Raw genomic sequence first — 25025 nt, 5'->3', positions numbered from 1 at the left:
TTCAGTCTTCGATTTTTACAAAATTTTCCATCGGGTCGCCTCTACAACTACTTATTCACTTCGTTTGATTTCGGGTTTCACTTTTTGTTTGCATTGATGGCGTCTGTCCTCATATTACCGAACAATACTTAAAGATATAATTATATAAAAATATATAGATGTGATGATTGGAAACATGAGAACTGGACTTCCTTCATAATTCTATGGGAAGCCATATTGGATCCTTGAAGAGAATAATGTATCATTAATATAGATGTGCATATACATATGTTTGATGCTTCTATTTAGCCAATAACGTTGTTGAAAGATCCTTCCTCTTCCTTGACCTTCCAAAATAGTTCACCTACGTCATGATTACCGTGATATATCCAACCATCCTCGGTAACATGATATAAATTTACAGAACCACCAGAGTAAGCATCTCTATGGGCAGCAGCTAAAATAGATCTCTTACCTAGATATAAAGCATCTTCAACGGATAAATCCCATTTATAGTTAGAGTCTAGAACACCATATGCAAATGTTTGACCTGAACCAACGCAGAATATGTCACCTTTTAATCTTGTACCGTCTGAGTCGACGTAATAAATGGTTGGGCCCTCCTTCCTAGTGTAACCACAGATCATAGTACCCATTGATAAACCGGCCCCTTTATATTGGTATACTAAATTGCTTAAAATCTTGGATGCGGCTGCGACAGATATACGTTCCTTTTCCCTCAGCTCGTGCAGCCTACACTGAGAACCTAGCCAAGTTTCCCAAAATTGACAATCTGCCGCACCACCAGCCATTGTACCCAATAAAAATGGGTTGATCTCAATAACTTTCTTCACAGTTTGAGAAGCAACCCAATTGCCGGCAGTGGCACGAGAATCTACTGCCACAATAATACCGCCTTGAAATCTAAATGCTAAGGTTGTAGTACCATGTGCGATCTTGATTTTACAGTCTGGGTTTCGTGAATCATCTGTGTGTGCTCTTAAAAACTGCTGTGGAGACGCAATTGGTGGAACCGTAAGCGATGGTGCCAAACGTTGAAACTGGGAGGCGCCCGTTACGAAATCGCTCTCTAAGTTTTGTTCGTTGTCATATTGAAGTTCCTTAACCAATCTGTTTGGTACACTGAAACTATCGGCAATAGCTTGCATGTTTGTTTTTTTTTCCTTCTTTTCTTTCTGGTTTCTTTCTATCTATTCAATTTAATAGTAAATTTGTTATTCTCTTTTGAAAATTGATATATTGAAGCCTTTCTTTACAATTCACCTTGCATTATTGAAGGAGTGCTATTCTTCGTTTTGCCACCCTTTTGCTGTTTTCCCTCATATCACATAATACCCGGAGAGGCTCTTTCCTGCGACAGCGCAACATCCAACCATCCTAAAGGTATGGGTGTACTGACGATGCGATTATTTCATTAAGTTCTGTCTTTTTTGTATAAATGAAAAAAGAACGGTGAAATCCATAGAAATACAGAGAGCGACGCAAACAGCGCGCAGACTCTACGGGTAATAGACTCACATCCACGTGACCAGTTTCCAATCGAACTTTTTCACTTTGCAGGGAATTATTGTTTCACTAGCAAAGGTAGCCCACTTACCACTCAGCTATGCGAAAGTTTCATTGTTTGATACATCTTGATAGTAACCGCAGGCTTCTTTCTTAGTTCATATTTTATTGTATTTCAACTAATATTATTTTTTTTTCAGTGGAAGGGAAGGTGAACCAAGAACATACAAACATAGCCAAAGATGTCTGCCAAAGCTCAAAACCCTATGCGTGATTTGAAGATCGAAAAGTTGGTCTTAAACATTTCTGTTGGTGAATCTGGTGACAGATTGACCAGAGCCTCCAAGGTTTTAGAGCAATTATCTGGTCAAACTCCAGTTCAATCCAAGGCCAGATACACTGTCAGAACTTTCGGTATCAGAAGAAACGAAAAAATTGCTGTTCACGTTACCGTCAGAGGTCCAAAGGCTGAAGAAATTTTGGAAAGAGGTTTGAAGGTCAAGGAATACCAATTGAGAGACAGAAACTTCTCTGCTACCGGTAACTTCGGTTTCGGTATTGACGAACACATTGACTTGGGTATCAAGTATGACCCATCCATCGGTATTTTCGGTATGGATTTCTATGTCGTCATGAACAGACCAGGTGCTAGAGTCACTAGAAGAAAGAGATGTAAGGGTACCGTTGGTAACTCCCACAAGACAACTAAGGAAGACACCGTCTCTTGGTTCAAGCAAAAGTACGATGCTGATGTTTTGGACAAATAATTTAATTAGTTTGTGAAGAAATATAATACATTTATATACTCATATCTATGTTTTTTTTGTAACCAATTAATAAAATTATGAATTTTAAACCAAGATGAAACTCTATGTTATTGTACATGCGCGCTAAGGACTTCTATGGCGAGCGATCCAATATCCTTCCACGATTTGCCGCCACATTTATAATAATAAAGGTCCATTGCGACATTATAACCTCTTTCTGTATATTTCCAAATCGTTAATTTGTTTCCTCTGCTGGATGTTCATTTCTTCCACTATAGTACACGTTTGACGAATATAATCATTATTAATTCTCCATTGATTCGATACCGTTTGCGGTAGAAGTGTATCCAAAACTATTTCCTGATGTTTTAAATAAGAATCTACAATTCCTAACAAGCTAACTTCGGAAGACTCGTTCGGTATGTATCTGGAAGTATCAATCCTCGGGTATTTCCTTCTATACTCTTCCAAAAATAAAGTATCATCGTCGTCATTAAAATCCGGTGTTCGCCTTTTTTTGTTATTACGTTGTTTCAAGTATTCGGTGTACAATGCATTTGTAAGCGTAGAAACACTATTATCGGCCCCCTTTCTCTTCGCAAGTATACCTCGTATTTCGGGATGAACAGGCTCTCTTTTTATATTCGCAAATTCCTTCTTTACTAATTGATCTATTTCATTTTTGTAACCATCTGGTATTTTCCCTTTATCAACAAAGCTAAGGCCGTCCATCAAATCTAAACGTTGAATACCGTACGGTTGCTCTTTCAGATATCCTAGAAGTTACATCTTTTATATGTTTCAGTCTTATTCCATATTTATTAGACTAGTGTGATTTGCAGGGTGTAAAGCGGGTAACCAAATACAAGAGGTCATATTTCAGGACATGATCATATAACAATGGCAAAATTGACTTTAAATCTTAAATATCAGGAGTCTTATCTGCCCCAAATTATATATACAAGTATAATTATCTCTCTCTATTTCTAGAATTTTCTTATATACTAAAGCTAAATTCTATGCCTTTTCGCAGCATGCAGAGGCGACCATATACCCCTCACACTACTGTTCAAGCTTTCCACGTTATCATTCTTTGTTCTTCTGCGTAAAATGTCTCCATCAGAATCCTTCAATAGCTTTAGCTTGTTTTCTACATTGTCAATGTTCAAGTTTCTCACACAAATAACTTTTTCACGCCCATTTGTGTATTCTGCCCTCAACAAAGGATGTCCAGACTTCCTCATCACTTCAAACTGTATCCATGGGAACTCCTGGCCCCATTTATCTAATCTCTTTGAAGTCAAAAATTTCCTCATGCCTTCCGAAGACCCTCCCCAGTTACAGAATTGCAAAGTAATCTTTCTGCATGGAAACACGAATGCTCCAACTCCATTACGACCTATGGAATTTCGTGCAATAGCTTTCACAACCATTTCTCCATATATTCGTGTCTGTGTATCTACTTAGTCATGGTTTATGATAATCGTATTGATTGATCTTTTTTATCTCAGGGCTTATGATTTGTTGTAATTCTTATGAGCATCCCTCATCCGAAAAAGACGGAAAGCACCGTAACGTATAGTGCGATAAACTTACAGAAAAGAATAGTATTATTTAAGGGAGTTAAATGGAGTTGTTTGATGATATAGGCAGATCAAACTACGCTTTACAGTCCAGTAAACTTAACAACGAAAAATGTGTTTAGTCAAAACTACGGCTCATTTGCTTTTTTATTCCTTTGTGTATGTACAGATTAAGACACAAGAAAAAATTTGAACAATTATGATTAATTGAGAATAACTGACTAACAACTTTTATGTACCAACTTAATCTTTCAGATTTGGAGGAACGACGTTTTATTCCTATGTAGCTTCTCCAATCGCATTCAAAGTTCTTGAAAAAGACCAATTTTCTGCTTTGCAAAATAAGATCTTCCCGTATTTTTTCCAAATGCAAGCGGCATCACCTGTCATCCTGGCCCTTACCGCTCCAATTGCCTTGACAACAGGACCATTATCTTCTTTGGTGGTTGCATCTGTCAGTGGGCTAACCAATTTGTTTTGGTTGTTGCCCTGGACCCATAAAGTTAAAGAACAAAGAAAGAATATTGCGAAGAAATACACGGGTAGTGAATTGGAAGCAAAGGATGCTATATTACGTAAAGAATTTGGCAAGTCGCACGGATTGAGTCTTTTGTTCAATCTTTCTAATGTTTGCGGGATGCTTGCGTACGGTGTTTGTTTGTCAGGTGGTTTGTTAAGAAAAATTCCAAAATAATTATTTTACAAGTAAATATATATATGCAAGATCATTTTTTCGTCATTCCTTTGCCAAGGTGGAGATGAAGTTCGCAATCGGAATTTTTTGACCCTCAATTAAAGAATAAGGGACTCAGTTCTCTGCTATCCTGATCTTGGCTAAAAATAACTAAAAGGGGAATTGTGCTGTTTGTAGGATCTTAAAATAAAAGAGAACAATATTTATCTTGAAGTTTTTTCTATTTTTTTATTTCTACAAGCTTTTCTTATATATAGACCTAGCAATCCTATATTATTAAGCCGGAAAATCGTAACGAATAAAAACGAATAAAGGAGATACTAGAAAGGGCCTACTTTTTAGCAATTTGAGCTTCTAAATAATTTTTTAATTCCTGTGCGAAAACTTGAGATCTCAATTTATCAATTTCACTTTCATCAACAACAAGATTCAATAAATCTTTGTATTGCTTTTCTAATTCAACTTCATTCTCTTTATGTAAAAAATCGTAATCACCTGTATCGAGATCCAAATCCACCAAATCACCATCTCCAAGTCCAAAAGATCCAGAGCTGGATGGCATAACCAAGGAGTTTATGTCACTCCAATTCTTTTGAAGTATGCCAGCAGCGTGTTTGTTATTTTGTTTAGTACCTTGTTTAACCTTCAAATCTAACAACTTCTTATAGATTTTTCTCGCACCAATCTTTTTATTAAGAACATTATTAACTTGAACTTTCAAAAGTTTGACATCAATATCGATATCATCTCTACAAATTAACTTATTGAAGTCGATCCTTTCACTCGGTCCTCCGAATTTACTCTTTTGCAAAAATTTCACTATCGTAGTAATCCAAGTAATAAAACCTTCAAAAATGCCCTCTGAATCGTTCAAATATACATCATGAATAAACTCAAAAAAGGCATCTTGATGTTTGGTTACTAAGTTATGGATTTCTTCCACGACATCGAACTGTGTGGAAACGCCCAACTGACCATTGATAACATCATCAACAAGCCTGATCAAATCACTCATGAACTTCTCAAAATTTTTCAAAGCAACATCCATCCTTGCAACTTTGAAGATCTTGACCATAGGTTCGTAAATCATAGTGACAATTGCCTTTAGCATTTGGGTTAACTCAGGATCTTGCCATAGCTGCCTCATTAGCTGTTTATCATGTTCTTTAATATACAATTGCCATAAATCTTTGACGTGTGTGAAATAAATACCTGACTGATCTTCGCTGGTTACATTCAAGGCATCCGTGTCTTCTTTTTGCAGTTTCCATGATGAATAGGATTCAATAAGTCCCGCGACAACCTCGTCTGGAATTAGATTTGCAGCTGCACTTTTCATTAATACTATCAATGGTACAGGCATGTTCATGGATTCGGATTCTGCATTTACTGCGTCCATAGTAAAGAGTTTAGTATCATGCTCATCCTTAGTATCATTATTAAAGACAAAATCCTTCAAGCATTTAGTCACAACTGAAGCGCCCGGGTCCATCTCAGCAATTTTCCTTTCTAATTCCTTTATAGCTACCTTTTGAGTTTTCAAATCATCTGTTAATATCGTAGAAAACATTGTTTGAAGGAGCGAATGACCACCGAAGGGTTGTGCCATAAATAATTCAATCATACCCCTCATGATCGCTATTGGATTAGTAAATTTCATGATCTGTCCCATTACTGTGTACGGCATAAGCTTATGTAACCGTCTTATTTGTGTATAGAGTTCATAACTGTTATCGTTACCCAGAAACATTTGATAAATCATTGAGGAAATATAAATCTTACACCATTCCACAAAGTCTTGTAAAAGTGGTGACAGGTCTTCAACTTTCGTATTGTCCTTGATTTCTACTAGTAGACTCATCAAGTATTTTTCATCTTTTAACAGGGATGTTTTGAAATCTTTCATTGAGTCTTGCAGCTTTAAAGACTTTTCTAACGCCATCTGTTGGAAACGTATTTGGTTCTCCAAATTACTTACATCTATCAGAGCCCTGTTTCTAATGTCATCTGCTATTTTCGGATTTATGTCCTTAATATCTAAATTAGGCCCACTTAGGAAGAAGCGACGAATAGATGAGCTTTGAGAAACCTCTGCATCTTTACACAAAGTCCTTAAATATTGTCTTAATGAAGTTCTCATTTTTTCACCCACCAAAGTATTGATTTTTGAATCGGATGCATCTTTATATTCATCAAAATCACTTTCTTCACCTTCACCTTCTTCCTCATACTCGTCCTCATCAATATTATCTTCTTCCTTGATCTCATTTAGAATATTTTTTCTCAACGTTTCAGTTTCTTTTTCTGTGAGTACTGTTTCTGTAGCAGATAATTCATTCGTTGTCTGTAAAAATGAAGAATTATCAGACTCTGATGCAGATTGTAAATCAGTGTCAAAAGTGTTGACGATTTTTTCCCTGGCTGCTGATTTAGTTTGCCCATTGTGTAACACTTCGGTTTTAGTTATCATAGACGTCACTTTTTTATTTCTATGAGGTAAGCGCGGACATTTCTTCCCCGGAAATTCTGATTTTAAATCATGAGATAGTTTTTTGAAGTCGCTGTATGTTCTTGTCACATAGAAATAACCAGCATGGTGATCAAGATTACTATTCTCTTCATTGCTGTTATCTTGGTCGTCGTCATCTTGCTTCTTAATCTTAATCAAGAAATAATGATGTTTTCTAGATTGCTTGCTCTTAGTTGAAGGCACGCCAAGGGATAATTTCGAAAATAAAGATGCTGAGGATTCGGGCATACTATTTATGGTACTGTTAATAGTGTTGTTGAAGGCATTCTTCATCCATTTAGAAGTGGAAGCAAATGATTTTATAGCATGGCTTTTGGGACTCGAAGTTGGAGTAGATTTACTAGACTTGTCATTATCCACACTTTCAGTACATTTCCGTGAATTCTTATTGAACACGGATATAATATTGACGTCCCAACCGTTAATAAAAACGGATTCGTTAGTGAGCAAATTCTCTAAATTTTCTCTAGTTGGCATTGCAAATTTCTCAATATTAGAGCGTTTTCTCGCTTGGCCTGACTGTAAAACGAATTTATCCTCATTATAATACGCTTGCTCTTGAAAAGAGCCAACACCGGAGTTAAAGAGCAACAAGATAACCTTTGATAGCTTTTTGGAAACTTTCTTCCTTTTTGAAGCTTCCTCCCTGTCATAACTTTCACTAAACCCAAGACTCATGAAATGTTCAAAGAACACTTGAACCTTACTCTGCCAGAATTTTTCATCAACTAGCAAATTTGTTGAAAGTAAAGGAAATGTGGATATAAATTCTTGCAAAACATAACTCAGCATGGGATAATTAACGCTAAAATGGCCTTTGCCACCGAGCACTGGTGATGAATCGTTATTGGAGATAGGCTGTGGAGCTGTCGGATCGTTTGGTGAGAAAGGATAACCGAACTTTCTCAAAGCAAACTGATCGTTAAGCTTTCCAATTTCATAATCCAATTGACATCGAAGCAGTTCCCTCTTCAGGTAGTGTTCTTCCGTTGGATTTAAAGCAGGAGTGTCTTGAGTAATCATTTGAAGACTGTCTATTTTTGATTCTTTAGTACAATTATCTTCAACCACTGATTTCAGTACACAATTCCGACCACAAGGTAAGGTTCGTTTTTCTTTTTTTATAGAGCCCAATGCACAGTAATTGGATGTAGCTCTTAAAAAAGAATGAAAGCTAGAAAGTGATCAATTATTCGAAAAACACTTTAATACGTTCCTTGTTCACGCCTAAAAAGTTAACTGTCAAATGGTTAACGTACATTTATCTGTCTTATGAGAGGCGAAACAGGCGTAAGCATTAAAAACCCAAGGCCATCTCGTCCTTTTTCTTGTTTTTGGCGTAAAGGAGATGTTGAAAATATTAGGAAAAGTGATATAGGGAACGAAAAGAAAATAGACGCTAAGTTCAACAGGCTTCAGTATAATCTATATTACAAGCCTCTCTCGCACCACAAGGCCGGTTTATTGTACAAAGAACTCTTCTTCAGAAGCTGCTTCTCTTATACTACCTGCTCATTAGACTTTCAGGGTAAAAGGCACCAAGTGGAAAGAAAGGCAGTAGATATAGTACTTTGAATTCTTTTGACATCGCAAGGTTACTCGCATCCACTCCCTATTATTTACTCTGTTTCAACTCATTGTAACTTCATTTTCGCTAACTTCCCGCCAGACCAGCTCTTCAATCCACACTTGCCAGATAATGAATCAGTCTATTTCTTCGTTGATTAAGCTTAAATTCCTTCAATCACACAGTAACGATAAAAATGGCAACAAAAAGGGCGGAAGCAATGTTTCAACAGGCATAGATAAATTAAGAGAGTCGGAAAGTTATAGAAGTCCTTTTCTTCAACTCGCAGAAATACAGGAACACACTAATAATGACGACGATAAACTTGATGTAAAAGAATGCGAGCCCACAAAAAAACACAGCAAACTAAGCAGGATACGGCGTAAGATGGGTAGGTTAGACTTGAATTTCAGGTCAGCCAATGAAAAGGGTTCTGAAGATGATGAAATCTTGGTTGCACAACACCTCCGTAATGGACAAGATCCTGAAGAAATGCCTTTCAAATCAGAAAACAACATAGATTCGATAGAGAAAGTTCCCAAGCCCGATGGTGAGAGAGTCACGCTTACTAGCTCCGGGTCTGATAACGTAAAGAGAAATTCAAAACACGCCCCATTCATTCCTGTGAAACCTGCTCTAGAAAAATTTCCTTCTTCTAATAGATTGTCAAGAGATTACAGAAAATCACAAGAGCCTACCCTGTTTAACGGTGATAGATTAGTTCCTACTCTTCCTACTGTGAGTAGGATATCGACATCTTCTTCCGTCGGTTCCTCTACAGCGGCTTCAAGATATTTCAATCCGTCCAAAAGAGCTGTTGTTGCATCATCATCATCATCGTCGTCGTCAATAAAATTCAATTCGCTGCACGCAATACCACTTGATGCAACTCCTCAAATTGAATTGGCAAAACAACAAGATGAGATCTCCAAAAGGAGGTTCGGAAGAAGGCGCAGTAGAACTGTTGACGTATTTGACTATATTAACAAAAACAATACAGCAAAGAACAAACCGCCACTCTCTCCATCTTCTTTTATTAGGACTATTGACGAGAAAAATACAAATTCTCTTATGCAAGACCCCATGGGATCCCGCGGACCTCTTTTGCCCGATGATGCCAATATTATAAGCAATGATACAGATGGAGCGGAAGCAAGTCACCCAGACCATCAGGTTTTATCAAGGTCTCGATCTCAAAGTACGTCTTTTGTTCAAGGCAAGGGCGGCAAGAGAAAATCAATTGAAGATGAAGGCTACCATAACAAATTGGGCCTACCTCATGGATCAGGCCCTACTTCAGTTTACAACAATAAAAGCAATGCCAATTCAACTATTACTGGAATGTCAAGAAGAAGTAGCTCAATTGTGAATGCTTTAAGTAGTTTTGTTAACCTTCGCTCCTCCAGTTTATCATCCTCTAGGCAACAGCACCTTCAACAACAACAGCAGCTACAACAAAAACTGGATGTCTCGCTGGAAGATCTACCACCGGTTCCCGCGCCTGAATTTAGTGATTCTTGTAAGGACTTCTTGATTAAATTAGCGCCCTACGGAAAGTTCATTGGGATCATTTTAACGGAAAAAGATGATGAGTTCAAAAAAAATTGTTTAAACTACCTATTAACGAATTGCTTCGAATTTAAAAATGACCCTTTAGATATTGCCCTGAGGAAATTGTTGATGTTTTTAGAGCTTCCAAAGGAGACGCAGCAAATTGATAGATTGATAATGGCTTTTAGCTTTGCATACTATAAGGCCCAAAAGAGCTATTCTAAGAAAAAAGGAATTGAGTGCCCCTGGTCTAATGCAGACCAGGTGTATTTTATTGCATTTTCCTTACTAATGTTGCACACTGATTACTTTAACCCCAACAATAAAAGCAAAATGACAAAGCATGATTTCGTGGATTTAGTCCATAATGACAAATACTCAGGAGGTAATGAGATCCCTATGGCCGTTTTGACATATTTTTATGAGAATGTGACAGCCAAAGAGTCGCCGAAATTTAATTACTTTTTGATGTCACCAATGGCGTTGGACGATAGCATCCTTGATAAAGATGCATTTGACACAAATTTTGCTATCACATTATCTTCGAATTCGATGTATTCTCCCATAGACATGATAAAAAGGGGGAGTATAATACCCAAGGAAGCTTCCCTTTCCCCAATCTTTTATCCGCTAACGAATTCAATTAGTGCATCTGGTATTGCCCCATCTACGGCGGCTTCTTGCCCACCAAGTACGTCGGGTACTATAAACGGGGCCAACCTCGGAACGGCTAACAGTAATAGCAATAGACCGGCTTCTAACTCAATATCGTCTTATTTTTCATATAATCCAAGCTCTAGTTCTAGCGGAAATGCTACGTTAGTTCAAGATGACATTAACGTTTATTCGCACATTATAAATGATACATTAAATGAAGTAAATCTATTTCCAGAAGTCTCAAAATATTGGAATAAGAATGCTCTGAAGGCAAATTTGTTGAGAAATGAAGAACATAAATACGAAAAATATTATAGTATTATGAATGATACTAAAGGTGGGTATTTACGCTTTCACAAAAGTCAATTGAATAAACTGAATTTACCTAATTTTGAAATATTGAATGATAATAGCCGGTCTGGATGCAAGAACTCCGATTATAAGTATTGCAAAATCCTTCAAATGGGAGCAATAATGAATTTGGGGATGCCCAGTAGAAAATTTTCTATTGTTAACTCCGCTAAAATTCATTGGAAAAAGGAATTTGCCATATTAACATCATTGGGGCTTTTGATCTGCGATAAAATGGACTGGATAAATCCACAGATGATGAAGGACCCAAAATCAGGAACTACAAACTATATAATTGATTTTAAATCAGGATTTTCTTTTGTTCCGGGAAGTACGATTGACGTGTATAACGGTTTATTTGCTGATAGGGAGCGAGATTCACTTGGGAAATCTCATTTCGCAAGTTTGGTACTTGCGTATACAGAGCATCATTCTACTGGGAGTCATACAAGCAACACAACTGCAGCAAGTAGCTCCGCCAAACACAATGAAGGAGTCTTCGAGCCATCTTCAGATGAAGAGGATAGCATAACGAATTCTACTGATGGTACGAGCAGTGTGAGTAACGGCGAGAGTGACAACGATAGTGTTTCTAGTTCAGATAATCAACTCAGTTCAAATGACAGTAATGAAGATTATCATTCCATTAAGGACGAGTATCCGATTTTCGAAGACGAAAATGCCGATTGTCTATTATACTTACATACATGTCATCGAAATTTTATCTGGAAATGTGCTAATAAGTATGAAAGGGACAACTGGATCGATTCTATCAATCTATTTTCAGCATATGACGGATGCTATGTGGAAATTGGTAGTATAGCAAACACTATTTGTAATAAGAGAAAGCTTACCATTTTGCAGAGGATGGAAAGACTTAGGTCTATAAAATCAGCCAAATGGGAGAAATTGAAAAAATTTGAAAGCACTCTGATGCTTATGGGAAAATGTGTTCCTATTAGCACAAAGACTAAGACAGATATGATAAACCGCATAAGACAGCTGGCTGTCAGAATGGACTGGTTAATCTACGAAATTAAGAGAAGCGAGCTGTTTGTAAGTATCATAAAAGAAGTGACTCGCAAGCAGGCTGAAAAGAATATCTTAGAGCATGGTAAAGGAGAAGAGGAGGGGCAAGGCAATAACGACGATAGTGATGGTATAGATGATATAGAGGAAAGCTTCTTATTCAACGAGAACAGTTTGCAAGTGTGCGTGAGCGACAGTAGTTACGACGAATATAGTAACGAATAAGGGGAAGAAAATAGTACCATGGGTTATAAATGCATGTTATTTATTTATATATTTTTACATATTCTATATGTATGTGTTATACCTTTTTCTTTTTCTCGAAATGTCTATCCAGTCTATTGCTGCCAAGGTTTAAGATCCTAGGACAGCCATCTTTATCTTTACCTAAGCGGCAGCACTCCCAACAATAGAATGCGTCATTGACTCCAACATTTAGATTACAAATTATACAATTTTTAGCTTGTTTACCAAACGAACAGTTTTCACATACTCTAACTTTCCTTTTGGGCCTTACATAAGAGTCGCAGATAGGACATTTGCCATCACATTTTTCACAAAGAAGACCTGTCTGTACACCAGGCTGCTTTAGGCACATTATTAGATCAAACTGATGGCGGGACATGTTTTTTTTGTTGGAGGCTTGTATGTGTGTGGATCTTTTTTGTATCCATCTTCATTTTCTATGTTGAATGCCTTAGTAAGTGAGAAATATGGCAAGTAATGCATATATGGAAGAACAGAAAGTGAGAAAAAAAAATAGAAAAAAAGATGCAAGGAGTTGAGCCAAGGGAGAGACCATACCCTCAGCCAAATATCCAAATATCATATAAAAAGATGGAAGAGTGTCCTATTTGTTTGGCAGATGACCAAGAGGGTGAACAATTTGGATGTTTGAACGTTTGCGGGCATAAATTCCACTTAAACTGTATAAGAGAGTGGCACAAGTATAGTATCAACTTGAAGTGCCCCATCTGCAGGGTTGAATCCACCCATTTAGAAGTTGGCGAAGGGCAACATGCACTTTCTATAAATTTGAAGATGGGGTTTATGATTAAGAATGCTATCGATTATGTGGGGGCCGAAACAACTAACGAAAGAAATGAGGACGATACAGGGGAGCAAGACCAAGAAATAGAATTTCTCAGCGAAAGGCTTAGAGGTACGCTGGTGATGGATACCATTAAGATAATTCAGTGCAGCATATGCGGAGACACAGATGTTTCTCGATTAAGCCTGTATTGCCAAGACTGCGAAGCAATATATCACGAAACATGTCTACGCGGGCTAGCTTGTGAGGTGGGCGATCGCAATACGTGGCAGGAGTGCACAGATTGTAGATCAAATGCATTGCTCGAGCTGCGCATGGGTGCTATCAGTAGCCAACTTGCTAGCTACGATTCCAGGAATTCCATGATTTTTGCTGGTGAGTTACGGGACAAGCACAGCGTCAAGACACAGCAGATGTATGAACAGATACGGAATGCCAAGCACAAAATCCAGATGCACGTGCGACGAGCACTGGACCGGTACCCACTGCCTCTGCTGCGCTTCAAGGATGCCTACAAGCACGTCAACAAGCAAGTATCCCGCAAGTTGTACCGTCTCTCTGACAACAAGTACCTGCCTGACCAGTACGATTACGACTCTTTAGCCCGAACTGGAGTGCACACAGAACTCCTAATTTACTGTCATGATGAGTAGTAATGCAATATAACATTAAAACAAGATATAAACAGTATAATACTCTAGTATGAGCCCTAAAAAAAACCCTCAGAAGCGGGTGACCCATCTCTCGTACGACGTATAAAAGCACAAGTTTGACCCATAGAATTTTTTTTTCACATCTTCCTTTGTTTGCTTCTTCGTCTTCAATAGAAAACAGTTGAACAAACTCAAATATAGCACCATTGTGAGTGCTACTGCACTACAAAGAGGCAGATTAAGCGACCAGTAGGTCCCTTGGAAGAGATAATATATGAGTTCCTTTTTTCTTTTTCCATTTTCTTTCTGTGTGACTCCCCTATGATTAAAAATTATTAATCATATACCAATTGTTCCGACTGAATAGTGGTTTAACTACATGTCGACAACCCTTTTTCGTTAAGTTTCAGCCTTGTATGAGGGGTGCCACGGAAGGGAAGAAAAGAAAGCATTTATCTTTCATTATTATCTTTTTCATGCCTGCAATGGAATTTTTAATTTTCCTTTTGATATGATGATTTGTTGTCGACCGGGCGGACATATTAGTATCTGTTAAAGGGTCGCCGTCTACTCTCATCGTTCTTTTGTGTACAAATTTTTTAAAGGAGCGATGTTGATGGCATTATGGTTCTTTAGTGGAGAATTGATGATTGGTCACAAGACATCTGATTTTTTCGGAAATTTGTTTCTTATTTCAATTTATTCCTTATCAGTTGATTTGGATGATAAAAGAGACTGTTGCGGACTAGTTTATTATGATGATTTTTTTATATTCACACTGTACTAGATTGGTCTCTTTAACGAAGGGGCTAATTGATGACTACAAAATAAAAAATAACTGATTTAATGACTCTGAAAAACTAGTTCTACAACCTAACTAATCTTGCACCCTATGTAGCCCTTTAAATAACTCTTGGTTCTCTTCCCTTTAGATCTTTCATTTTTGCACCTAATTGGTATGGCACATTTTTCAGTTTTCTCCCACTTAAGTTTTCTCCGTAAATCCCTCTTGTATAATAACCAGGAGAAAGGGTTTTGAACACATCGAAGAGCAGAACAGCAAGAGAAAAGTAGCATTAAAAGACCATAATGGCTAGCTTGAAGGTATTTCTCGCAGTTTACTTGCTTGGCGGTATCACATTTTTGCCTTTGGTCCTTTTCACCCTCTATAAAATCCATTTATTGTACAGTAACCTTAAATCGGCATCGAAGAAGGAGCTAGATCATGATACAGCAGACGAAATTGATGAGAAAACCAGACTTCTGGCTCGCGATATAGACCCAGAGTTTAAAGCACGCAAGCTAGAAGAGCAATTAGGTGTCAAAGTTTTTAACAAGGGTTGGATCACCGTCACTAAGCAATATTATTATCATTCTTCAGAAGTGGCTGTAATTTTGAAGAATTCTAATAATAATAAAGATTCAGACACTGCACTTCAAGAGCAAATCTTGCAAAGAACAGACTTGAAGAAAAAACAAAGGTTTTTTGCAGTATTAAGACATGGAAATTTGTTTTTGTATAAAGACGATTCTCAAAATGCAAATTTGGTCCATGCTATATCTTTACAAAACAGATTTATCACCATTTGGCCCCGTTTCGATGAACTGGGTAAGGAAGAATTGCCAGATGCCTCGCTTTTCACTAAGAGAACTTGTATTGCTATTTTCAAGAATGACCTCGTTTCTATAGACTCTAAAAACCATAATGTTATCCTGCCACACTTCGACCCACTTACCAGTGCTGAATCGAATAACGGTGACATCTCTACCAATGACACTACACATGAATATCAATCACAATTCCATAGCTCAAATCAGTTCTTCTTGTATTTCGATAATAACATGGACAAAGAAGATTGGTATTATCAGTTGATCAATGCCTCTAAAAACAGTAATTCCCTCTCAACTGGTTTATTGGATCCTAATGTTTCAGCTAACGCAGCTCATTTGAAGACTAAGGATATGTTACAATTGATTCAGGATATCAACTCTACTGAAAATCAGTTAACTACTAAGTGGCTGAATGCTCTTCTTGGGAGATTATTTCTTTCTCTGCAACAAACTGATACGTTGAATAAGTTTATTCATGAGAAAATCTGCAAGAAATTGAATAAAATAAAAACCCCAGGGTTCTTGGATGATTTGGTTGTTGAAAAGGTCGACGTGGGTGATAGTGCTCCATTATTCACCTCTCCTGAGTTATTAGAATTGTCTCCTGAGGGTTCGACTAAGATTGCTATCGACGTTCAATACAGGGGAAACTTGACAATTATTATTGCGACAAAGGCGAGTATTAACTTGGGATCACGTTTCAAACAAAGGGAGGTTTCTTTGCAGTTGTCCATAAAAATTAAAGAATTTTCCGGTCCACTTTTATTTTTAATCAAACCACCTCCATCTAACAGAATTTGGTATGCTTTTCGCACCGAACCTATAATGGATTTTGAAATTGAGCCCATTGTCAGTTCAAGTAAATTATCATACAACGTCGTTACTAACGCTATAAAGAGTAAGTTTGCCGAAGCCGTGAAGGAGTCCCTAGTTGTACCGTTTATGGATGATATTGTTTTTTATCCAACACCTAATGAAGTATACAGAGGTGGTATTTGGGAGGAGCAGGATCCTGAGGCAGCGGCGAGGGCTCGCACTGCTGCGGCAGCCTCAGATATGAATAATACTAGTGCTAAGGAACACTTAGAAGCACTTCAAGAGGGCGGAATGAAAACCCAGAGTCGAATCAAAAAAGCCTTAAGGCCAGAGAGAAAGAAAGAAAACCTAAAAGATCTTGTTGACGCATCTGGAGTGGCAACGAAAACTACAACCCAGACAACAGTCACAACCGCGACTAATGATGATGTTTCCAGTTCTGAAAATTCTACCAAGTCAAGGAAATACTTCAAGAATTCAATCAAGAAAATCGGTAGATGGTATAAGGATAATGTTGGTAATTCGAGTGACACCGAAGATATGGATGAAATAGATGTTCAAGATAAGAAAAATGACGATTCAGCAGATGAGAGAGAATCAGATAATCCTATCCTTACATCCAATCCAAAAATGATTTCTAATAGGAGACCAGTACCAAGAAGGCCTTCACAACCGTTAAATACACTATCTCCAAAACTAGAAGGCAGGAAGGAAAAAGACACTGAGAATTTTCCAGTTCCACCGTCGGCTTCAAATATGAATGCTTCAAAGATGTTTGCGAACAAAGAAAATAGAAAGTTTTCTGTATCCTCAAATGATTCTCAGAATTCGCTCAAAAATGGTGATCCCCATGTGAAAGCTTCAAAACTTGAAAGCTCTCAAGCTTTTGTTAAGAAGACCTCTCAGAATCGTTTTAATGACGGCTTTTTCAAGCAAGATTTAGAATTTGAAGAACAGCGAGAGCCCAAACTGTGAGTCCACGGTACTATATTAAAAATAAATAAATATCACTTGAAGCTATATGCAAAATGTTGTAACTAAATTCGTGTCAAAATATCAAGCAACTGCCCCTTTTAACTCATTATTTACATTTCTATTCTTCCATTCTTTTGAAAAGAAATAAGATGGATACATCCGTAGAATTATTATATAAAGTTCGATACAAAAGTTCACTGTTCTAACGCACAAATTACCACGGATTTTGTTCCATATCATCATTATTCGACCAAGCAGGACGTTGAGCAGTTGAAGACGGAATATTTAATTCTTTAAAATAATCATCATTACCTACATTGAACGCGTTGCTCTCGGGTTCGACTGTTTCGTTAATATCTATACTTTCCCCTACCCCTTCAGTTTCATATTGCGCCTTATCCTCATCTCCAGTAAAATCTGAGGTACCCGAGTTAGTCCGAGATATCTGTGGTTCATTTTGTCTTTGTTTGAAGTTGACATCGTGAATTTCATAAACATCGTCTTGGATACTGCCTGGTAAAAACGGTTGGAAAGAATGTGAATCAGGACCCTTTGAATACAAGTCTGTCATTTCGGGTATAGTTGGTAAAACTAGATACGGTATTTCATGTTCTTGTAAATACGCGTCTGCCTTGCTCATCTTACTATCTTTGATTTTGTTGTTTAAAAATTTCTTCAGTTTGGAGTTGAATTTATTTTCATTCAATTCGTAATTGTATTTTTCCATAGACTTTAGGAGCTGTACTGGTGTAATTCTTGGTAATAAATTCATTGTTGATATTAATGATTCTTCACTATCTAGTGTTGTAGCTACTTGCAACCATTGTAATAGTTGGAAAACTGGCTCAAGATGAATTTGGGCGATCTTATGGAAAGGTTGGTAGTAAAATAATGAGTTTGACGTATCATATATCAAGTCCTTGTTATTTTCATCTATAGGTTTGTAAGTTGCTACATTTCTTAGTATCGGATCCGATAAATCTATCTCGCCAACGTCGCGAATTAAAGTCATTGGAAAGCGCTGCCACATGAAGTCATCAATAAGCATCGGTTTAGGAACACAGAAATCGTTGTTCTGTATCCATGATTCTAGAGTTGAAAGATTTAACCTGATTTGAATAGCATGGGCTCTTGATAAAGATCTTTTCTTTTTGTCCTTTAAGATCTTATTGAATAAGGTCGTGGCAAACCAGTTAACTGAAATAGAGAGACACTGTTGTTGGAAAATCGGATGCGTTTGATGTAAATTAAGAACGTAAGACAAGGCACCAAATATTTGAACAATCTTTAGTGGAGAGGGTTTCATCTGCTCTTCGAATGATGGAGGATATAAATGTCTCAAAATTTCTTTATCATAAAAGAGTGAAACACTAGAATTGTTATCATCATTTGTTGATGCCCTATCATCTGAATCATTCCCATCTTGTTGACCCTCCTCTTCTTCATGATTTTCTTGACCCTGGCTTTTTCGATGAAGTTCTTTCTTTTGTTGTTCCTTTAATTGTTTTCTGTTCTTTTCCTTCAATAAAAGCTTGGCCTGCTTTCTCTTTTTAAAAAAGTTCCAGTCTCTTTTGTATAAAGTTTGTTTAACGTCCTGGATTGTTGTGTATGCTAGTAAAGTTGAATCTATCAAAGAAATCAACCTGCAATGAATGGAAGATGTCAGTTCTATGATAATAGAGTGGATGGTGTTAATCAGCTCTTGTAACACGCTTGGATGCCTCTTGAAAAATGAATCATCTCTACAGAGGTAGTAATAGAGAAAAGATAAACAACTTAACCAATACGATTGCAATACAATGTCACCTGCTTGCAAAGAAGCTTCTGTGGAGACCAATCCTGCAGCTCCGTTGGATGAAACACTGGTCAGAATTTTTGTTAGAGATAAGTTAATTAACGATTCTACTAGTGGCTTGGACTTTATCTTATGATCAGCATATCTAATACATTGGTATATTAAACCAGCTGGATAGGTGGTCATGTGAGGTTCCTTTTGTGGTAGCGATATCAATAGATTCAGGATTTGTGGTATATCAAAGTCGGAAAATTCCAAGTATTGGTCCGGAGATAGTTTATCATAATCAAATGTACCGTGGTAGTCTTCTGTATATGTGGGATCTATTAGGGTTGCAGCTCCCTGAGAATGATTCATGTTCTTTTCATCAGAATCCAGAAACATGTTGTCATTTGCACCAGGGGACAGGGTCAAACCGGCGACTTGTAAGTCAATATTATCAAAAGTTTCTTTCGTGGTAGAGTCTTCATTACTCATTAGAAGAGAGGTGTCTTTCGGTTGGGAAATTTGAGGTATTTCATGTTTTACTTCGGTACGGTATCGAAACATATTGTTTTGTTCCAAAAATTCCGAAAGTGGTGAATATGGAGGAACCATATCCCAAGCGGTTAATCCAGCCTTATTCGTCATGTTGAAGTTTATCTCGTCGAATGCGTTGAACAGCTCCAAGCAACAGTTCCTTCTCTGCAGACTGAAACTCCACATCAAAGGTGTGTAACCTACAATGTCGTCGACAAGATTCAAATCTAATTTTGCACCAGAAGGATTATCATGTAGTAACTCAATGTAGTCTGCACGATCAAATACAATGATATAATGAATCAAGGCAACGCCTGTGACGGATTTATCATTAACGTTTTTGACTTCCCTTAATAACTCCTTGAATGTAGTAAATTCTTCTTCACGGTCTTCGTCGCAGATCAATTTGACTAGTTGTACCCAGGAATCGCATTCTGGTCTATCTTCTTGGTCAAGTTTAAACAAAGTTGATTTTACCAGCGCGAGTTTCTCCTGAGCGTGAGAGGAGCCTACTGGTTTGTCCACCGTTCTGTCCTCTATTCTAGCATCATCCCAAACACTGTTCATTGTTCACGAATGCCTTGTGAGTTCTGTAGACCGGCAATTGCGGCTCTCCTATACTTCAGTCACTACCCATATTGTTATAGTATGATGGTCTTTTCGTTCATCTCAATATCGAAAAATCACCGCTAACGATAAAGACATCAACAAAGTGAAAAAAAATAGTGGTAAAACAAGATAATGAAAAGTGGTTGAACAGCAAGGATGCAGAAGAGAAGGGAAAGAAAACACAGCATCGAGTCTAACTAAAGGATGGTTTTGGCTGATTTGGGGAAGCGGATTAATTCTGCTGTGAATAACGCGATTTCCAATACACAGGATGACTTTACTACATCCGTAGATGTAATGTTAAAGGGCATCGTGACTGCGTTGTTAGAATCGGATGTGAATATTGCCCTGGTTTCTAAGTTACGAAATAATATAAGGTCACAGCTGCTGAGTGAGAACCGTAGTGAGAAGTCCACAACAAACGCACAAACTAAGAAGCTTATTCAGAAAACGGTGTTTGATGAACTGTGTAAGTTGGTCACCTGCGAAGGTAGTGAAGAGAAGGCCTTTGTGCCCAAGAAGAGAAAGACAAACATCATCATGTTTGTTGGGCTGCAAGGTTCAGGTAAAACTACTTCCTGTACCAAGTTAGCAGTTTACTACTCGAAGAGAGGTTTCAAAGTGGGTTTGGTATGTGCGGATACTTTCCGTGCTGGTGCATTTGACCAATTGAAACAAAACGCTATAAGAGCAAGAATTCCATTTTATGGGTCATATACGGAGACTGACCCTGCCAAAGTTGCAGAAGAAGGTATTAACAAGTTTAAGAAAGAGAAGTTTGATATCATCATCGTTGATACTTCAGGTAGGCATCATCAAGAAGAAGAGTTGTTCCAAGAAATGATTGAAATATCCAATGTCATCAAGCCTAATCAAACTATCATGGTTTTAGATGCTTCCATTGGTCAAGCTGCAGAGCAACAATCCAAGGCTTTCAAAGAATCGTCCGATTTTGGTGCCATTATATTAACCAAGATGGACGGCCACGCTAGAGGGGGTGGGGCAATTTCGGCCGTTGCAGCCACAAACACTCCGATTATCTTTATTGGTACAGGTGAGCACATTCATGATTTGGAAAAGTTCTCGCCTAAGTCATTCATATCTAAACTGTTGGGTATTGGTGATATAGAGAGTCTCTTTGAGCAATTACAAACCGTTTCCAACAAGGAAGATGCAAAAGCCACAATGGAAAACATCCAAAAGGGTAAGTTCACCTTGCTAGATTTCAAGAAACAGATGCAAACAATAATGAAAATGGGTCCATTATCAAATATAGCGCAGATGATTCCTGGTATGAGTAATATGATGAATCAAGTAGGGGAGGAGGAAACCTCTCAAAAGATGAAGAAAATGGTTTACGTTTTGGATTCTATGACTAAAGAAGAACTAGAATCTGATGGTAGAATGTTCATTGAAGAGCCTACAAGAATGGTTCGTGTAGCTAAAGGTTCAGGTACTTCTGTGTTCGAGGTAGAAATGATATTGATGCAACAGCAGATGATGGCAAGAATGGCACAAACCGCAACCCAGCAACAACCAGGAGCCCCTGGTGCCAATGCTAGGATGCCTGGCATGCCAAACATGCCGGGTATGCCAAACATGCCTGGTATGCCGAATATGCCTGGTATGCCAAAAGTGACTCCACAAATGATGCAGCAGGCACAACAAAAGCTGAAGCAAAATCCAGGTCTAATGCAAAATATGATGAACATGTTTGGTGGCGGAATGGGCGGAGGAATGGGCGGAGGAATGCCTGATATGAACGAAATGATGAAAATGATGCAAGATCCACAAATGCAACAAATGGCAAAACAATTCGGTATGGGCTAAAGGCCACCATTTGAATATACACAGTATATATATATATGTATGTATGCATATTTCAAATAACTTGTTTAGCTTTCATCCTTTCGAATACCTCCTTCAATAAAAAAAAAAAGAAAAATCTTGTTAAATTATAAAGTGTTCATTCTATTTTTTTGAATTGTAAAATAACAAAATAAATATTCGATTGAACTGCCATGGAAAAGGTTCTACCCTCTAACACGAGTACCCGTGCTTCTTGTTCCTATAATTTACTGTTTTATCACTTCATTATTTCTTTTCAACGCCCGGTAAGTTATCCAAAGACACTACACCATTAGCAATAAGCTGCGGATCCACAAGCTTGTCTCTATGCTCATAAAGTATCTTGTAACCAGATTTGATGGTACCTTCAGTAACTTGCAAGGTTTGGCCCACTTTCGCTGCGGTAATAGGGATCTGAAAGAGCAGGATGTTTAGATAGATGGAAACAACAGCGATAGTAATAGGGGATTTACCTGCAATTTCTTTGATCTCTTTACATTTCTTTGCGGTATATTCAGCAGAAGTAGTGACTTGCATCGGTAAGCCCAGATGCGAACAAAACCTGGGTATATAAGTTAGGTTTTGTGCACCACTCATATTATCGGTATCAATCTTCAAGAAACCATCTTCGCTCTTGCCTCTTAAAATGTTCTTCATTATGTTTAAAGTTTTACCAAACTCTTTAGTTTTGACATGGATTAATGACTGGATTTCTTTAAAAGTCCTTGCCACTTCAGCACGTCTGCAACCAATCAGTATGGATGCAGCCATTATACTCTCCATTGATTTCCCCTTCAAAGTTTTTTCATCGTGGCAAAGTTTATATGCTTCCTTGGCACAATCTTTCACAATCTTCGGTAATTCAGCAGCATCACATAGCATGGTAATCTTAGCAAATGCAGCTTGTACTTCATTATCCTTTTTATCCATCACATTTTTTCCTTGTGCCTTATTCAGTTCTTTGGTGAATCTCATATCCGTGGTTTCACCCTTTCCGATCCTTGTAGATAGGTTATTCCCATCTAAAAGAGGATTTGAAGCCTCACCAACACGACTTGGGTCATCACCGTTGTGATCATCATTTGAAAACGTTCTCCACTCCGACCTGGTGTCAACCAGTTTATCTGATAGTACTAGACCACATAGAGCACATACAACATCCCCTTCACTAAATCTTTCAACGATTTTTGGTGGGTAGACTTTGCACTCCGGACACGTCAGCACAATATTCAGATTAGGACCCCTTCTTCCTGCTCTTTTATCTATGCTCTCCCTAGTCATCATTCTGCGTATCTACTTCTCCCCTTCTCTATCACTGGATCGTCCACACCAGCGTCTATTAAGTTGTCTTTATAAGTGATGATTATTCTCTTCACTTTTTTTTAACTAAATTTATAACAAAATTTTTCGATTTTTAAGCAAATATTGAGACGAAACGGTGATGAGTAAGACAGAAATACAGAGATACTAAGCTATAAACTACTATTTAAGCACGTGCATAAATTGGGTGTGATGTGCAGTCAAGGCGAGCGTCGATTACAATGGGCGTAGAACACATGAGAGGCTTTAGTAATGAGATAATCCTGAAGAGAACGTTGACTTTATCCGATTTCACCTTACGTTACCATAAAAGGGGCATCACAGCTTTGCAGGTCATCAAAGCACCGTCAGTTTCGAATGTGCCAGTCTTGTTATCCGGTGATAACTACGGTTATTTCGTTATGTGGGACCTGGTGACCAAGAGACCGATTACACATATAGAAATCGAGGGCAACTCGCACATTATAGCGTTTTGGTGGGTGGAAACTACCAATGTGCTGTACATTCTTTCGAAAGACTCCATGCTGCGAATTTTTGAGCTTGATTCATCTACACAACTATCTATAGATTTAGTTAGAAAGCTTAGCCAAGCCAATAAAACGGATCATTTACAATGGACTAAAATCTATGAAATGCCCATAAACACACTGAATTTTGCGAATTTCATCATCGAAGCTGAAGTGAAACCAACCAAAGATAATAAAAGTTATAGATTGGTTTGCTGTCATACTGATGATTCGGAAACTATCGATATATATCAGATAATAGAAGACTCCACATTTAAATTGAAAAGACCATTCAATAATATTAATTTCCCCAGATTCTTGAAGCAGCAGAATTTTTTAGGAATTTCGAAAGACTCCAAATTCGGTATCATAATGAGATTTGCTAAATTAAACGATGTCATATTTTTAGGTTATGAAAATGGGTTTGTAGTCGGATTTAAAATTACTTTTGATGAAGGCCTTCAAAGGGACATTGCAGAACTGGTCCATGTTTCTAACGATCATTATCCGAATCCAATACTTGATATGTGTGTTAGCGGGGATGAACTTTATAGTTGTTCAACAGACGATTTCATAACCAAGTACAAAATTCCAGTGAACTTACAACTTGAGACGAAATACCTTAGAGATGATGCGCTTTTGATAAAATGCCCAAGCTCACTGAGAGTCAGTGAGCCATCAAAAGTACATCTTCCCTTGAAGAATATTGGTCATATTGATAAAGTAAAAGACGATTACTTAGTCGTGAGTAGTTGGTCAGGTATGACCATTGTTTATAATATGCGGACTTCAGAAGTGGAGCAAACTTTTGTGAAATCAAAGAACAACCTGGTCGTGAGTGATAGCTCTATGGGAGACCTAACAAACGGTAGCGGCTCAAATACCGAATCCAGCTCGAAATCCCATAACTATAAAGTGGGAGCCATGACATGTTTGGAATCGTTTGATGTGCAGTCAGATGGGTTGAGGTTAGGACAACTTAGACGTATTAAAGCGCTGGCGAAATGTAACTGGTGTTTAATTGGATATGAAGATGGTACCATAAAGCTCAATAAAATATAATTATTTTTTTTCCTTTTCTGTTTAC

At 37.7% G+C, this 25025-nt stretch overlaps 16 protein-coding genes and 3 non-coding genes across 19 annotated transcripts; 12 read left to right on the top strand and 7 right to left on the bottom strand.

Annotated features, from left to right (window-relative positions):
* Window positions 1-284: 284 nt before the first annotated feature.
* On the bottom strand, window positions 285-1148 carry PRE2 (proteasome core particle subunit beta 5; the record flags this gene model as incomplete). The annotated part of the gene is made up of 1 exon (NM_001184200.1): window positions 285-1148. The coding sequence occupies one exon, from the start codon at window positions 1146-1148 to the stop codon at window positions 285-287; it is 864 nt and encodes a 287-aa protein (NP_015428.1).
* A 600-nt stretch (window positions 1149-1748) lies between these two features.
* RPL11A (60S ribosomal protein uL5 RPL11A) lies at window positions 1749-2273 on the top strand (the record flags this gene model as incomplete). The annotated part of the gene is made up of 1 exon (NM_001184199.1): window positions 1749-2273. One exon carries the CDS (start codon window positions 1749-1751, stop codon window positions 2271-2273), a length of 525 nt encoding a protein of 174 aa, NP_015427.1.
* A 204-nt stretch (window positions 2274-2477) lies between these two features.
* SNT309 (Snt309p) lies at window positions 2478-3005 on the bottom strand (the record flags this gene model as incomplete). Its single annotated transcript, NM_001184198.1, has 1 exon — window positions 2478-3005. One exon carries the CDS (start codon window positions 3003-3005, stop codon window positions 2478-2480), a length of 528 nt encoding a protein of 175 aa, NP_015426.1.
* Window positions 3006-3283: 278 nt separating this feature from the next.
* On the bottom strand, window positions 3284-3706 carry MRPL51 (mitochondrial 54S ribosomal protein MRPL51; the record flags this gene model as incomplete). The annotated part of the gene is made up of 1 exon (NM_001184197.1): window positions 3284-3706. The coding sequence occupies one exon, from the start codon at window positions 3704-3706 to the stop codon at window positions 3284-3286; it is 423 nt and encodes a 140-aa protein (NP_015425.1).
* On the top strand, window positions 3384-3740 carry YPR099C (uncharacterized protein; the record flags this gene model as incomplete). Its single annotated transcript, NM_001387383.1, has 1 exon — window positions 3384-3740. The coding sequence occupies one exon, from the start codon at window positions 3384-3386 to the stop codon at window positions 3738-3740; it is 357 nt and encodes a 118-aa protein (NP_001374312.1).
* A 228-nt stretch (window positions 3741-3968) lies between these two features.
* On the top strand, window positions 3969-4550 carry TMH18 (Tmh18p; the record flags this gene model as incomplete). Its single annotated transcript, NM_001184195.1, has 2 exons — window positions 3969-4015; window positions 4112-4550. 2 exons carry the CDS (start codon window positions 3969-3971, stop codon window positions 4548-4550), a joined length of 486 nt encoding a protein of 161 aa, NP_015423.2.
* A 331-nt stretch (window positions 4551-4881) lies between these two features.
* LEC1 (Lec1p) lies at window positions 4882-8103 on the bottom strand (the record flags this gene model as incomplete). Its single annotated transcript, NM_001184194.2, has 1 exon — window positions 4882-8103. One exon carries the CDS (start codon window positions 8101-8103, stop codon window positions 4882-4884), a length of 3222 nt encoding a protein of 1073 aa, NP_015422.2.
* A 249-nt stretch (window positions 8104-8352) lies between these two features.
* Window positions 8353-8655, top strand: YPR096C (uncharacterized protein; the record flags this gene model as incomplete). The annotated part of the gene is made up of 1 exon (NM_001184193.1): window positions 8353-8655. The coding sequence occupies one exon, from the start codon at window positions 8353-8355 to the stop codon at window positions 8653-8655; it is 303 nt and encodes a 100-aa protein (NP_015421.1).
* A 124-nt stretch (window positions 8656-8779) lies between these two features.
* Window positions 8780-12460, top strand: SYT1 (Arf family guanine nucleotide exchange factor SYT1; the record flags this gene model as incomplete). The annotated part of the gene is made up of 1 exon (NM_001184192.1): window positions 8780-12460. One exon carries the CDS (start codon window positions 8780-8782, stop codon window positions 12458-12460), a length of 3681 nt encoding a protein of 1226 aa, NP_015420.1.
* A 76-nt stretch (window positions 12461-12536) lies between these two features.
* On the bottom strand, window positions 12537-12860 carry RDS3 (U2 snRNP complex subunit RDS3; the record flags this gene model as incomplete). Its single annotated transcript, NM_001184191.1, has 1 exon — window positions 12537-12860. One exon carries the CDS (start codon window positions 12858-12860, stop codon window positions 12537-12539), a length of 324 nt encoding a protein of 107 aa, NP_015419.1.
* A 212-nt stretch (window positions 12861-13072) lies between these two features.
* On the top strand, window positions 13073-13939 carry ASR1 (ubiquitin-protein ligase ASR1; the record flags this gene model as incomplete). The annotated part of the gene is made up of 1 exon (NM_001184190.1): window positions 13073-13939. One exon carries the CDS (start codon window positions 13073-13075, stop codon window positions 13937-13939), a length of 867 nt encoding a protein of 288 aa, NP_015418.2.
* Window positions 13940-14254: 315 nt separating this feature from the next.
* Window positions 14255-14349, top strand: SNR41. The gene has a single exon (NR_132270.1). It is a non-coding gene; the product is annotated as an SNR41 (small nucleolar RNA).
* A 97-nt stretch (window positions 14350-14446) lies between these two features.
* SNR70 lies at window positions 14447-14610 on the top strand. The gene has a single exon (NR_132269.1). It is a non-coding gene; the product is annotated as an SNR70 (small nucleolar RNA).
* An 80-nt stretch (window positions 14611-14690) lies between these two features.
* On the top strand, window positions 14691-14797 carry SNR51. Its single transcript, NR_132268.1, has one exon. It is a non-coding gene; the product is annotated as an SNR51 (small nucleolar RNA).
* Window positions 14798-15028: 231 nt separating this feature from the next.
* Window positions 15029-17341, top strand: NVJ2 (Nvj2p; the record flags this gene model as incomplete). The annotated part of the gene is made up of 1 exon (NM_001184188.1): window positions 15029-17341. The coding sequence occupies one exon, from the start codon at window positions 15029-15031 to the stop codon at window positions 17339-17341; it is 2313 nt and encodes a 770-aa protein (NP_015416.1).
* A 214-nt stretch (window positions 17342-17555) lies between these two features.
* Window positions 17556-20222, bottom strand: YPR089W (uncharacterized protein; the record flags this gene model as incomplete). The annotated part of the gene is made up of 1 exon (NM_001184186.1): window positions 17556-20222. The coding sequence occupies one exon, from the start codon at window positions 20220-20222 to the stop codon at window positions 17556-17558; it is 2667 nt and encodes an 888-aa protein (NP_015414.2).
* A 246-nt stretch (window positions 20223-20468) lies between these two features.
* Window positions 20469-22094, top strand: SRP54 (RNA-binding signal recognition particle subunit SRP54; the record flags this gene model as incomplete). Its single annotated transcript, NM_001184185.1, has 1 exon — window positions 20469-22094. One exon carries the CDS (start codon window positions 20469-20471, stop codon window positions 22092-22094), a length of 1626 nt encoding a protein of 541 aa, NP_015413.1.
* A 264-nt stretch (window positions 22095-22358) lies between these two features.
* On the bottom strand, window positions 22359-23396 carry SUA7 (transcription factor SUA7; the record flags this gene model as incomplete). Its single annotated transcript, NM_001184183.1, has 1 exon — window positions 22359-23396. One exon carries the CDS (start codon window positions 23394-23396, stop codon window positions 22359-22361), a length of 1038 nt encoding a protein of 345 aa, NP_015411.1.
* A 272-nt stretch (window positions 23397-23668) lies between these two features.
* Window positions 23669-25000, top strand: ASA1 (Asa1p; the record flags this gene model as incomplete). The annotated part of the gene is made up of 1 exon (NM_001184182.1): window positions 23669-25000. The coding sequence occupies one exon, from the start codon at window positions 23669-23671 to the stop codon at window positions 24998-25000; it is 1332 nt and encodes a 443-aa protein (NP_015410.2).
* Window positions 25001-25025: the final 25 nt, after the last annotated feature.

The sequence above is a fragment of the Saccharomyces cerevisiae genome, chromosome XVI (assembly GCF_000146045.2).
Source record: "Saccharomyces cerevisiae S288C chromosome XVI, complete sequence".
NCBI lineage: Eukaryota > Fungi > Ascomycota > Saccharomycetes > Saccharomycetales > Saccharomycetaceae > Saccharomyces > Saccharomyces cerevisiae.
Note: the sequence above shows the minus strand (reverse complement) of the source record. Positions and strands in the feature narration are given on the sequence as shown.